The 13,969-nt window shown below is 37.3% G+C and overlaps 1 protein-coding gene and 1 long non-coding RNA gene across 2 annotated transcripts in view; one reads left to right on the top strand and one right to left on the bottom strand.

Moving 5' to 3' along the window:
* The window catches only part of LOC107196538, a 186,286-nt gene that overhangs the window by 96,073 nt on the left and 76,244 nt on the right, over positions 1 to 13,969 (bottom strand). The gene's annotated exons all lie outside the window — the stretch shown is intronic.
* Positions 1 to 13,969, top strand: part of CPA6 (carboxypeptidase A6) — a 221,922-nt gene that overhangs the window by 156,274 nt on the left and 51,679 nt on the right. The window contains exon 6 of the mRNA XM_006924017.1: positions 1,838 to 1,942. Within this exon, the coding sequence (XP_006924079.1) occupies positions 1,838 to 1,942 (105 nt within the window). The remainder of the gene's footprint in view (positions 1 to 1,837; positions 1,943 to 13,969) is intronic.

Raw genomic sequence — 13,969 nt, 5'->3', positions numbered from 1 at the left:
AATCCCAGGATTCTACCCCCATATGTGCTCTCATTCTATGAACGATCTCCAAATGGGCACATCCATCCCATGGTCCCAACAATATATTCCAGACTTTTCTATTCAGTGGAGTCCACTCTCTGGAGCTTTAAATTCACATCTTATTGCCTACTTACATTGTCATCTCGATATTCACGAAAGCATCTCGGCTCAGAATGGCACCACTATGCTGCCAATCAAAACACATGAGCACCATCCAAAATTCCTCTCCTTTATTTTAACTGCTTACTTTAAATCTACTACCAAGAACTAGCCATTCTTCTAAATATCTTTTCTCGCCCTAGCTCATCTCTGGATCTACTTCCCCTGGACTCTTACAAACTTCCTTTCCAGTCCAGTCCCCAGCCTCCACCTTCTCATCCATCACATGCTGTTGGTGTGAGCTCTTTCTCTCTCTCTTTTTCTCTCTCTCTCTCCCACTCCCACTCCCATGGAATTCAGGCTGAAGCCTTCGCTTTTACATAGCGTTGAGGAATTTCAGGTGTTCTCTGCCTGTGTCCAGCTTCATCTGCCATTCCTCCCTCATACCCTAGAAACAGTTCCTCAAATACGGTGTGTTCAGATTCTCTTCCAAGCCTGAGATGCCTCTCACCCTTTTCCCATTTGCCCCAAGAATACTCACAGGTGGCGCTTGCAGCTGCAGCAGTTACCCCAAGATAACTCGCAGATCACAGTCCTAACCTTACCCCCAAAATATGCCACGAAATACCTCGCTTTTATTATTATTTTCGTATGTCTCTAGCGCATCGATAGTCTTTGGAAACGAATGACATTGTTCTATTTATAACGTTGTTTTTAGTAGTGGTATTTTCATTACAAAAATATAGTAATTCGCGATCGCTGAAAATGTCAAATCCCAGAAAACGTAGCATTCCTACGTTTGATGTTAAATGAATGCTGGCGGCAAGCTGCAAGTTTTTTCTTAAATGGGAAAAGGGTTCAACTCGTCTGCCAGGCAAGCTTCACGTGTTGCTCAAATGCTCAAAAAGAAGGCTCCTCTTCTGAGAAGCCTTCTTTTATTTCTCAGGAAAATGAGACATGTTCCCATGTTCTACACTATCCCCATGTTCCCAAAGTAACATACATATTCATCCTGTAATGATTAACAGCTCAAACATCTGCCTTCCCCACTAGCACATACATCCTTGTCTTTCATCTTTGAATCTCTGGTACTGAGTATGATGTCTGACATTGAAAAGGATTTTCTGAAGTATTGATTAAGTGAATTAATGAATAAATGAAAACTAGATCCCCTATAATGTCAAGGGCCACCTATTGACTACTGGGTTAGAAACCAGGTTATACAGAGTATTGATCATAGGATTATAAAGAAAAATCTGTCACTAGATTCTACAAATCATTTTGTGCTTTTCCATTTTGTGTCAAAATAAAAATTCGACTTTGTCCACCTATAAGAGTTATTTCTTTAAGAAATATTCCCAAAAAGAAAAAGAAATATTCTTTGAGAATATTTCTTATTCCTTGGATGGAAGGGAGAGAGGAAATTTGGCTTTTTACTTAACAGTCACATATTACGTTAAAATGAAGAAGCAAATCTACTTAAGGGATTGTCTTTGTATATTTTCTAGTCCTTTGATTTGTAATTAGGGCGATAAATTTATTGTTTCTGCATAAACAAGGTTGGACTTCTAAAGTAGATAGGGAATGTCTTTTTCATGGGTTACCTAATGAAACAAACGATAGTGAAGAATTATGCTGAAAGCTTATTAAATTACGCTGGTCAGTGAATCCAAAAATAAAAGGCTGTGTTGGTTACTATGAATACTCTTGTTTTCAGCTTGGCAGAAGATCACGAGCTTACAAAAATGCTGTCTGGATAGACTGTGGTATTCATGCAAGAGAATGGATTGGTCCTGCCTTTTGTCAGTGGTTTGTAAAAGAAGTAAGTTAAACCTTTTACACAATGTTCATTTCAGCTGGTCGGTGCTTCCCATGTGTTTTTATTCTGCTCAAGGAACAGAGCTGGGAATATAAAGCCAGTGATACCTGATTGAATGATAATACGTTTTTTTGTGGGTCACTGTCATGTTTATGAAGACCTCGCAGAACCCTGGCTCAGTTTATCCTTGCCTCTCACCCTGGAGATTGGAATTATCAACCCACATTAAAGAGAAGGAAACTGAAGTCCAGAGCTTTTATGAATTTGTGACGAATTGGGAACCAACCATAGTAGCTGATATATGGCAAAAGGCTAAAATCCAATTTATGATGTTCTAGAGCTGTTCCTCATATGATATTCAGCTTGGAAAATTCTATGCCACCTGTCTTTATCAAAATGATCTCACATATGTAGAGCAATAAGGAGATGAGCAAGTGATTACAATCTGCCCTCCTGCTATGGATCTGTAATTTAGATACCAAAGACCTTTTGGCATCTGTGGATTTAACATTCTCGGTTTCAGTATTTTTTTCAGTGACTCTAATTGTTAATGACTCATAGTGATTTTTCCTTTTCCAGAGGCTTCCATAGGTTAATGTATCAAGTGGGTCCTTATCCCAAGAGTGGGCCAACCTCATGAACCAACATCTTAATATGTCAGATATTTTTCTATTCATTGTCAAGAATGTAGTGACTTTTAGTTTAACCTTTTCTCTAATTTAAAAAAAAAAAAAAAGACGAAAGAAAACCAACCACTACTACTGACAATGCAAATGAAGTCTAAGGAATGAAGGTTCTAAGCCAGAGAATAACCCTACAGATATTTTTAGCCTTCTGCTTATGGAGAATCATTAAGAATATGAAAGATATTTAAATATTTCAGTTATATTTCACTGTGTTTTATGGGGAAATTATGTGCCCTAGTGTGGTTTGTGGTTTTGAGGACTCTCCTAGTCCTAGAAAATCTCTCTCATAAATGTCAAGACTGTACTAAATTTGTAAAATCTGCCCTCTCTGCCACTACCAAACCCATACAAGTATCCTTGATTCTATAAATATTATTATAAAATTTCAAACTATCCCCACTCAGTGTATTGAGTAACTCATATTCTCTTAAAATACCATTTCAACCTGGTAGGACAAATGCAAAAGCTAATAAGAAATTGTTAATTCTATTACCTTGTAATAAATATCCATTGTATACCTACAACATATTGTTTGCTGTCTGAAGTTTCAAAAAGGGGGGAAAATATAAGTACAGAACACCTATTGTTTATAAACTATGGTCCTGCATATTATCGGAGGACATAAATTATCTCCCAAACATTTTACCGCATATCCACATGTGCAATCTCTTCTTTATAACACCTAAACTTTGCTTATTCATGGTGTTATCTATCTCTTTTTGTATCAATGCCAAGGGCACAGACTCTGTCTTGTTCATTGCCAAATTCCTAGCACCTAAAACACCTGGCACTTTATAAATCTTCAAATATTTGTTAATGGGAATCCAGTGGTAATGATGTGGAAATATTACTGAGAGATGACTTGTCAAATCATCTCATGCAATATGAATGGTACCACCTGGAATTCTGCAATGCACAATCTGTACAGCCATGTACAGTGCCTTATAACTCAAGCTAAGTTTCCAAGGAAGAGGAGGACACAATGTGACCACAGAAAAAGGAAGAGGCATGTATAGTGACTACTAATCGAAGGTAGTTGATTTTGGAGCAAGAGCAAGAAGTATCAATTAAGATTAGGCTCCATTTCCCCTGAGGTGAGTAAGGAAAGACTTCTCCCTCTTACACCAGGCCATCTTAAAGCATGCAGGTATGTCTAGCCATTTCTGTGCCTCTGCTATCCTTTCTATACCACTCTCATCGTTTATGGCTGTCACTTGCCCCCCATCCCACCACCCCAACCCCCCACACACACACGCACACACACTTTGTCATTTATGTTTTTTATCTGAGTCAAGATAGCAACCAGAAATGGAAAAACAGGAGTCCTACGAGTTCCTTGTCCCAGGGGGATGCCACAGTGTGACCGTCATGTGGTAGCAGTGATTGGAGTAGACCAACGCTTACACATTATGGGCTTGTAAGAAATACTCTCACTTGCTTTAAAGCCCTCATTTTCACTAATGGTGCTGTTGGTGGCAGAGGGAATGGGGACTTTAAAGATTTAAGGAACATTAAACCTGCCAAGCATTTGAACATCATCTCTTGCACATTAATTCAGTGCCTTTTAAAAGTCTCAGTCTCCCAAAGAAGACAGGTGGCGGCTGATCTTAGAGGGGCTCCAAAAGGTGTCCCTTCCACAGGTTACCTCCCCTCCACCACAGAAGTCTCATGACCAGCTCCCATGCTCTCAACTCATCTAATTTCCATGTCCCCTCTGGGGACACCAGGGAACCTCTGGGTTCTCCCTCTGCCTCCCAAGAGACTCTTGGATGCTGTCTATCCCTCTCTTGGCTGACACATGACACACTTCTGATCGTCCTCTTCTGCATTTGCCCCTTACTGGCATATGAGGATCTTGTGAGGTGCTGTCCACTCAGGTACATGGTAAACCAGGACAGGGGGTCCTCTTTTCTTACACTTTTTTATACCAATCTCTCAGTTGTCTCTACCACCTCTTGCTTTCCCTGGAGTTTCAAACCCAAGAGAAGAGAGTAGTATCAGAAGCCAAAAGATTGGATTAAAGCACCCAAGAAAGAGAGAACACAAAAGTAAGAAGTCAAACTCAACAGCTTAAAACAACAGATAGTTTCTGTGGGTCCGCAGCTCAGGCATAGTTTAGCTGGATGCCTCTGGCTCAGGGTCCCTCACAAGGCTACAGTCAAGGTGTCAGCTGGAGCTGCAGTCGTCTCCAGGCTTGTGTCGGGGAGGATCTGCTTCTGAGCTCATTCACATGGCTGCTGGCAGCCTCAGGTCCTCCCTGGCTGTGAGCCTGAGACATCAGTGCCTTGTCACATGGGCCTCTCTACAAGGCAGCTCACAACATAGCATTTGGATTCCTCAGAGCTGATGAGGAGGAGAGAGAGAGAGAGAGAGAGAGAGAGAGAGAGAGAGAGAGAGAGAAGGAGCAGGCCCAATATGGAAATCACAGTCTCTTTGTAGCCTAATCTCAGCAGTGACATCCATCATTTTTGCCATATTCTGTCCATTGAATGTGAGTCACAAGGTCCAGACCATATTCAAGGGGAGGGTCTTATACAAAAGCTTGCCCACTAAGAGGTGAGAATCATTGGAGACAACCTTAGAGGCGACCTACCATATTTGGTGGGACTTTCCCCATAGCCACCACTGTAATGTTTGCATCATTACTCAAATGTCAATTGGAAGACAATTTATCGAGCCCTCTAAGATCCTGATAGAACAGCATATTGCAGAGGTTACATGCACATGCTTAATAGACAACCCTGGGTTGGCATGCCACCTCTGCCATTTACTAACTCTATGATCTTGGGGGCCAAGTCATTTAACCCCTCTGAACCTCAGTAATAATATGTGACACATTGGGTTATTGGGAGGATTAAATAATATAATGCATGTAAAAGACTTAAGAGCGTGCTTGGCATATGACAAGCACTTAATAAAATCAGTGTTTAGTAGTAGTATCTGCAAGTTAGTATTTTTAAATAACCAATGTAAAAAGAATCATTAGGAAAAATCTGCAAGGATATGAAACTCAACAACATATTGCAGGATCTAAACAACCTTTATAGATCACTCCACCAAACAACAGCAGAATATACATTTTTTTCAAGTGCTATAGAACATATATCAAGATATGCTATATCCTGGGCCAAAAAACAGATCTCAACAAATTTAAAAGAATTAAAATCATACAGACTGTATTCTCTGATCATAGTGAAATAAAACTAGATATTGATAGCAGAAAGACAACAGGAAAACCTACAAACCCTTGAAAATTAACATGCTTCTAAATTATTTAAGGATCAAAAAAAATCTCAAGGAAAAAACTTAAATACATTGAACTGAATGAAAATGAAAATGTAACTATCAAAATTTGTGAGACAGAGCTAAAACAATGGTAAGAGGGAAATTTATAGCATTAAATGCATATATTACAAAAGAGGAAAAGTCTCAAATCAATAATCTAAGCTATCACCTCAAGAATCTAGAAAAATAGAAAATAAAACCAAAGCTAGCAGAAATAATACTGATACGAGTAGATATCAATGAAATTGAAAACAGAAAATCATCAGGAAAAAAAATCAGTGTAACAAAGAGCTGGTTCTTGAAAATATCAATAAAGTCAATAAAGCTCCAGCAAGAGACAAAGAAAAAAGAAGATGCAAATTACCAATTTAGAAATGAAACAAGGGATATCACTACAGCCCCTGCCGATTGCAAAAGGACAATAAGACAATCCTATGAATAATTCTACATATATAAATTTGACAACTTAGACAAAATGGATCAATAAATTAAATACAAACTACCACGACTCATTCATTATGCAACAGATAATATCCCTGTTACTATTAAGGACATTGAATTCATGATTCTAAAATTCAAAAAAGAAAGAAAAAAAATCTCTAGACCCAAATGGTTTCATTGAAGAATTCTACCAAATGTTTAAAGAGGAATTAATATCAATTCTATATAATTTCTTTCAAAAAACAAGAGAAAACTCTCCCAATTCATTTTACAAAGCTAATATTACCCTGGTACCAATATTGGACAAAGATGGTAGGAAAAAAGAAACTAGCTTTCATGAAAATAGATTCTGAAATCCTTAACAAAATATTTAACAAATAGAATTTAGTAATCTATAAAAATAATTATACAACACACCCAAATGGGGTTTATTTCAGGGATGCGAGCCTTGTTTGATATTTGAAAATCAATGTAATCTACCATGTTAATAGGCTAAAGAAGAAAAAAATAAGTCTCATCAATTGATACAGAAAAAGCATTTGACAAAATTCCACACATTCATGATAAAAACTCAAAGAAATAGAAATAGAGGGGAATTTCCTCAACTTTATCAAGAACATATGCAAAAATCCTACAACAAAAATGACACTTAGTGGTAAATGGCTAACACTTCCCCATTAAATCAGGAACAAGGTAAGAATGTCCAGTCGTCACTCTTAACCTAGCACTGAAAGTTCTAGTCAGTATAAGGCAAGAGAAAGGAAAAAATAGGCATACAGATTGGAAAGGAAAAATAAAATTATCCCATTTATAGATGACATGATTGTCTATATCAAAAAAAACCCAAGGAATTTGGGTGGCTCCATTGTGTAGTGGTTAGCACCTCTGCTTTACACGCAGAAGGTCCTGTGTTCACGCCCCAGGTGGAGCCACAGACCAGGCCCCGGGTGTGCCAGGCTCCAGGTGTGCCAGGCCCCTGGTGCACACCACGAGCGTATGGGAGGAGACTCCCCACCTGCAGAGATCCAGTTATTAAGGGGAAACGGCAACATCCATGGGTCAGGGGTAGAAGTTTGGAGGGAGGGGGAGAATTAAAGAGGGGGGAAAAAAAAACAAGGAATCTACAAAAGATTCATAGAATAAGTGAGTTTAGCAAGATCACATGATACAAGACAAACATAAAAAACTCAATTGTATTTCTATTAATGAACATGTAAATACTCAAATTAAAAATACAATACTCTTTACAAAAAAAAATGAAATACTTAGGAGTAGATCTAACAAAACATGTACAGAACTTACATGCTGAAACTACAAAATGCTGGTGAAAGACATCAAACAAAATCTAAATAAATGGAGAGAGATCATGTTCATGGATTGGAGAACTCAGTACAGTAATCAACTCTCCCCAAATTGATACATAGGCATAACATAATTTCTATAAAAATTCCAGCAAGACTTTTTACAGATATAAGATGATTCTAAAATTTATATAAAAAGGCAGAGGAACTAGAAGAGCTAAAACTCTTGAAAAAGAATCATTCTACACAGTTTCAAAACATATTAATAGCTACAGTAATCAAGTGTGTGATCTTCATGAAGGGATAGACAGAGAAAAATGGAGAAGAACAGAGGACCCAAAAATAAACCTACACAAATGTACCCAACTGGTTTTCAACAAAGGTGCAAAAGCAATTCAATGAAGGAAAGATGGCTTTTTCAACAAATGGTGCTGGAACGAGTGAACTTCCATGGGCAAAAAGATGAACCTTGACCTAAGTCTTGTACCTTATACAAAAGTTAACTCAAAATGTATCACAGACTTAGATGTAAAATTATAAAACTTTTAGGGAGAAAACATAGGAAAAAATCCTCAAGATCTAAAGCTAGGCAGAGTCTTTAGACGGTATACCAAAAGCATGTTTCATAAATGAAAAAGTTGATAAATTGGATATTATCAAATTTAATCAAAATTGAAAACTTTTGTGTGTCAAAGACCCTGGTAGGTTGAAAAAGACAAGCTACGAACTGGAAGAAATTATATGCAAACCACACATGTAATAAAGGACTCATATTTGGAGTATATAAACTCAAAACTTGACCAAAAAAAAACAAGCTATCCAATTGGAAAATGGGCAAAAGACAGAGATGTTTCATTAAAGAGTACACAAATGGCAAAAACACACAAAGATGGCATTAGGGCAACTGAAATATAACCACAATGAGCTATGACTACGCATATATCAGAATGGCTAAAATTAATCATATATATGTACAGGTGAAATAACCATATATGTCACATATATATACATGTGAATTAATTGTATATGTCATCTATACATATATACGTGTATATACATGTGATACATATTTGCAAATATGCATATATGTATCACATGTATATATATGACATAAATGCTTAATTTTATATGGGGAAGAGAGAGAGGTGTGCTAGAAAGAATGCAGAAAAACTTGATCACTCGAGTGGCTGATGGGAATGTAAAATAATAGAGCTACTCTTTAAAATGGTGAACACTTTCTTTTAAAACTAGACATGCGAGTACCATATGACCCAGTAATCGTGCTCTGGACATTTATCCCAGAAAAATTAAAATTTAATGTTTGCTCAAAACCTATACAGGAATGTTTATAGCAGCTTTATTTCTAATAGTCAAAAAACTTGAAACAATCCAGAAATCCTTCAATGGGCAAATAGATAAACAAACTAGTACGTGCACACCATGGAAAACTACTCAGCAATAAAGAAAAAACAAACTATGGGAACATATAACCACCTGAAAGAATCTCCAGGGAATTACACTGGAAAAACCAATCCCAAATAGAAACATACTATATGATTTCATTTATAGGATGTTCTTGAAGTGATAAAATTATAGGAATGTAGAACTGACTAGATATTGCTGGGAGCAAAGGAGAGGTGATGGTGGGAGGAAAATTGACGTGGCTATCATAGGGCCTGATGAGAGGTCCTGGTGGTGATGGAGAGGTCCTGTGTCTCGACTGTATCAATGTCAGAACCCTGATTGGGATATTATACTATAGTTCTGCAAGATGTTTCCACTGGGGGTAAAGGCTACATGGGATGTCTCTGTATTGATTCTTATAATTATGTGTGAATCTACATTTATCTCAAAATTTAAAAAATTATTATAAAAATTCCAGCCAGGTCTCCACACTTCTGGGTCCATTCTCTTTGGAACCAGGTTTTATCTCTTGCCTAGAGAATCAGGCAATTTCATCCCCGCTCTCTCTTCTCTGATGCGTTATCCTCCTCGACTAACCCTGACTTATGCCATGGAAACTAGAAGTATCACAACACGGCTCTAGCTCCATATGTCCCTCTCCTCTTCAGCCAGCTTGACTCTCCCATGCCATGCCCTGGGAGCCACGTCCACCTCTGCCTCCCACTCCAATTTAGTGGATGAGTTCATGAATGTCTTGGCCACATAAAACTCAGAAAACAGTGACACATTAGCAAACCACCTGACTTAGATGACTGGTACGATGAGCTTCATTATTATTTTGAAAATTGCTCAGATGAATTTGTTATTCCAACATATAACTGCTGGTTGGCAGACATTTTTAAATACAAAATGATTCTGGGCTTTTATCATTTAAATTGAAAATCACTTAACTACGGTGAAAAATATAGAGCCATCACTTTGATTTCAATACTTGCCATCTCTCTTTTTTCTAGCATTCATATCACAAATTTTTCAATCTTAGAAGCAAAATAAAACAAATGGAGGGACACTTGGAATGCAAAATCTTTCTCTTGTTAAATGCTTGTTTATACCAAGTCAGCAGAACCATTAGAGCAGACATGGTGGACTTACTATTGAAATGTGTACTACAGATGTCCTTTCACCATAAAACCAAAAAGGAGCTTTAAGAAACTCTACCTTTTGGTGATAAAATTTTCTTAAATTTGTCAGGAGCCAAGAAGGATGATACGGATACTAAATTCATCAAAGAAAGAAAACTAGAATAGATATATAAGGAAACAAAGATAAATACACAGAACTTGGAGGTTATCTTCCTGTAAAAGCATTATTTAAGGAAAACAAAGGACTTAATTCTGAGGGCAGACAGAGGGCAGGAAACAAACAAAATCGACAGCAAGTAGAAACTTATGAAAAGGGGCACTCAGAAAGCTTAAAAGTAATGGGCTTAAATTATAAAGCAAACTATCAAGCTTAAAATAGGTTAAAATCAGTTTAGCAGTTCCTCAAAAGGTTAAGCATAGAGTTTCCATGTGACCCCAAAAGTTCACTCCTGTGTGTATAACCAAGAGAAAGGAAAACATGTATACACGGAGACTTGAACATGAATGTTCACAGCAGTATTACTCATAATGGCCCAAAACCAGAAGCAACGCAAATGTTCAGCTAATGAATAAACAAAATGTGATATATCTATACAATGGAGTATTATTCAACCATAAAATAAATGGATTACAATATAAGCTACAACATGGATTACCCTTGAAAACATGCTAAGTGAAATAAGCAAGACACAGAAGACTACATATTGTATCATTCCAATTATATGAAATGTCCAGAATAGGCAAATCCATAGAAACAGGAAGTAGATTAGTGGTTACCAGGGGATGAGGGAGAGGGGAATTGGGAGTGACTAGTACCAGATACAATGGTTCTTTTGTGGTTGATTGAAAAGTTCTAGAATTAGATAGTGATGATAATTGCACATTATAAATATACTGAAAAACACTGAACTGTCCACCTTAAAATGGTAAATTTTCTGTTACGTGAATTATATCTCAATAAAAAAGACATGAAGTGCTGATACATGCTACAGCATTGATAATTCTTGAAAATATTGCTAAATGAAAAAAAGCCAGTCACAAAAGACCACCTATTATATAATTTAAATGCAACGTCTACTATAGTCAAATTTATAGAGACCGGAAGTATATTAGTGGTTGCCCGTGGGCAGGGAAGCTGAGGGGGTTAGGGAATTGATACCTAAAGGACATGAGGTTTCTTTTTGGATTATGAAAATATTCTAAAATTATGTAGGTGCAATGGTAGCACAACTCTGAATTACTAAAAAGCACTGAACTGTATACTTTATAAGGATGAATTATCTGTAAATTATTTCCCAACAAAGCTGTTATTTTCAAATTAGAGTTAGAGTTTCCCTAGAAAATATTTATATTAATCTATCCAACAATTTCTTGTCGACCACTACATTTTCAGCACTCTGCTAGCATTATGGAGGCCAGCAGAAGTATAATCATGGTCCCTGCACTCAAAGAGTCTACATTCTATTTGAGAAATATTTATATGACGGGAATAATCGTAAACAACATAAAACAGTATATCTTTAGGGATTAAATTGTACTGACTATAGTAGCTGAAGGAATTCAGGAATCAGAGAAACCCAAGAGGCTTTGGAAGAAGACACGGTTCGGGGAAGATCTGTAGAAGAGGGAGTCTCTTAAGGCCTTGACTGAGGAGTAGGACTTTGACCAGGGAGATAAAAAAGTTCCAAAAAAAAAAAAGAGAAAACTAACGTTGAGAACATGGTATATATGTGGTTGTAGATTAGTGAGACAAAACCTACACTCTGTGTAAGTAGGTTCTAATGCAATATGAGACTGACTGAAAAATTATAGTTCATAAAAAAGCATGTGTCGTCATCAGAGTTTAAAGATGAAAAGCAACGATAGGTGGATGGAAGAAGGGAGGACGGGTCCAGAGTGAAGGCAACCGACCAGAATTTAGGGCAGGAATTTACACATGGACGGGAAGAGTGGAGGTAGGAATGGAAAGTAAGGAAAGCATATACACAGTTCAAAGGAAAAATCGTTCACTCATTCATTCTACCCAACACTTGTTGAGCATTTCTTTTTATGTGAAGTCATCTTGCTAAGCCCTGTGATGGTATAAGTACTGAACTGTAATGGATAAGACATTAACCTTTAATTCATTTACAATTCCACTGGGGAGATGAGACATCGGAAGGTGGCACCAATAAAGGAGGACTTTAGGAATTAATGATAGGCTTAACGTGAGGATGAATGAGCAGGATGGGTCAAGGATGGCAAGATGTGCAAGAAAATGATAGTGTCATTGAAATTGAGAGAGCATCAGCTGAAGTGTTGGCGGTATCATTAGTGTGAAGGAAATATCCATAGACTATTTAAAAAATAACTCAGGGAAATATTTGATTTCCAAGGGAGGAAGACATTCCCAAGCATAAAAGGCATAAGGGAGATGACTGAGCCCTGAGGTCATAAAATATTTTAGAGAAGTAGTTACTGATGTGATTGGAAAACTGTCCATGGCAAGATGCTAGATACAAAAAATAGAAGAAAAACCAGCATCGATTGTATGATTTCAATGTGAAATCTAGATCTGAGATATGTATACATGAGAAATACATGAAATGCTAAAAAAAAATTGGGGGGTGATTTTATTTTCTTCATGTCTGTTTGAATTTTCCAAATTTTCTATATATAACAGAAACAAAAGTGATTTTTTAAAAAAAAAAAAAACCCAGCCAAAACAGAATACATTTTACTCCCAAACTACACTCCCTTATACCTGAGTCATATATCCGTACAGGTATTTTAGAAGCAGTGGTTGTATGCTATTTCACTCAGTAGCAGACCAAAGATAAAGCAAGGGTTTGTGAGAAGATAATGCACGGGCGAACTGAGATGGTAATGGTCTGAAATGGAAAGTTCTTTCAGACTTTGCACTTAATGTATATACAGGTAGATCTAATTTGGTCCTGTTACAGAAAGGCAGCCACACTAAAAAGGGGTGGGGGAGAGAAGGAGGAAGAAACACCCTTAGTTTACCAGGTAAGCCACAGTCTTCTGCTGGTGCCGCTACACAGTGTGAAACCTCACCCACCCTGGCCCAGCCTGATTACTGGGCAAACTGCCTCCGTTACACATCCCCGCGGATCTAAACTCAGCACCAGTGATGGCTAATCCTGGTGTCAAAATCTGGCATATGATTCACATGTACTAGATAAATAATTCAAAGAGCCAAAAATAAGAATAAGCCGCTTTCAGGGAATAAGTAATTGAGAAAGTCATTAAGCCAAGATCAAATATCTAATGAGTTCAGTTGAGTAAGCAATTAAGTCTATGTTCTTACCTGCATAATAAAAAACATAGTTCTTCATATAAAAATGACCTTCATTTTTTTAAACTGGCTGACTTTGTTCACTACCATTCCAATTAGAATATTTTTATTTTCTACCAGCCTTTTAATACCTTTACCTCCCCATATTCTCCCATCCGTCTTCCCCTCCCCAGTCTTTTCTTTAATCCTCTGTATCCTCCAACCCAGCTCTTTCTCCTTTTATTTAACTTCGAATGTCTCATACATAGCAAGGCCTATATTAATGTTTGTTCAATTTAATTGAATTGAAATTCATTTCATTCACTGTATTCCACTATCCAATATTTGAGAATGCTCTGGGCATTGTTTATACAGGCAGTGCTCACTCTTCCAGCACGGTAGTGCAGAACCGTAAAAGTGACCATGCAAGCTGAAGCCATAAAAACCTAGCTTAACAATCAATGAGGACAATCTAGTTTGTTCTATGACCTTTACGT

The sequence above is a fragment of the Pteropus alecto genome, unplaced genomic scaffold (assembly GCF_000325575.1).
Source record: "Pteropus alecto unplaced genomic scaffold, ASM32557v1 scaffold87, whole genome shotgun sequence".
NCBI lineage: Eukaryota > Metazoa > Chordata > Mammalia > Chiroptera > Pteropodidae > Pteropus > Pteropus alecto.
The sequence above is the reverse complement of the archived record's forward strand: the minus strand, read 5'-3'. Positions and strand labels throughout refer to the sequence as shown.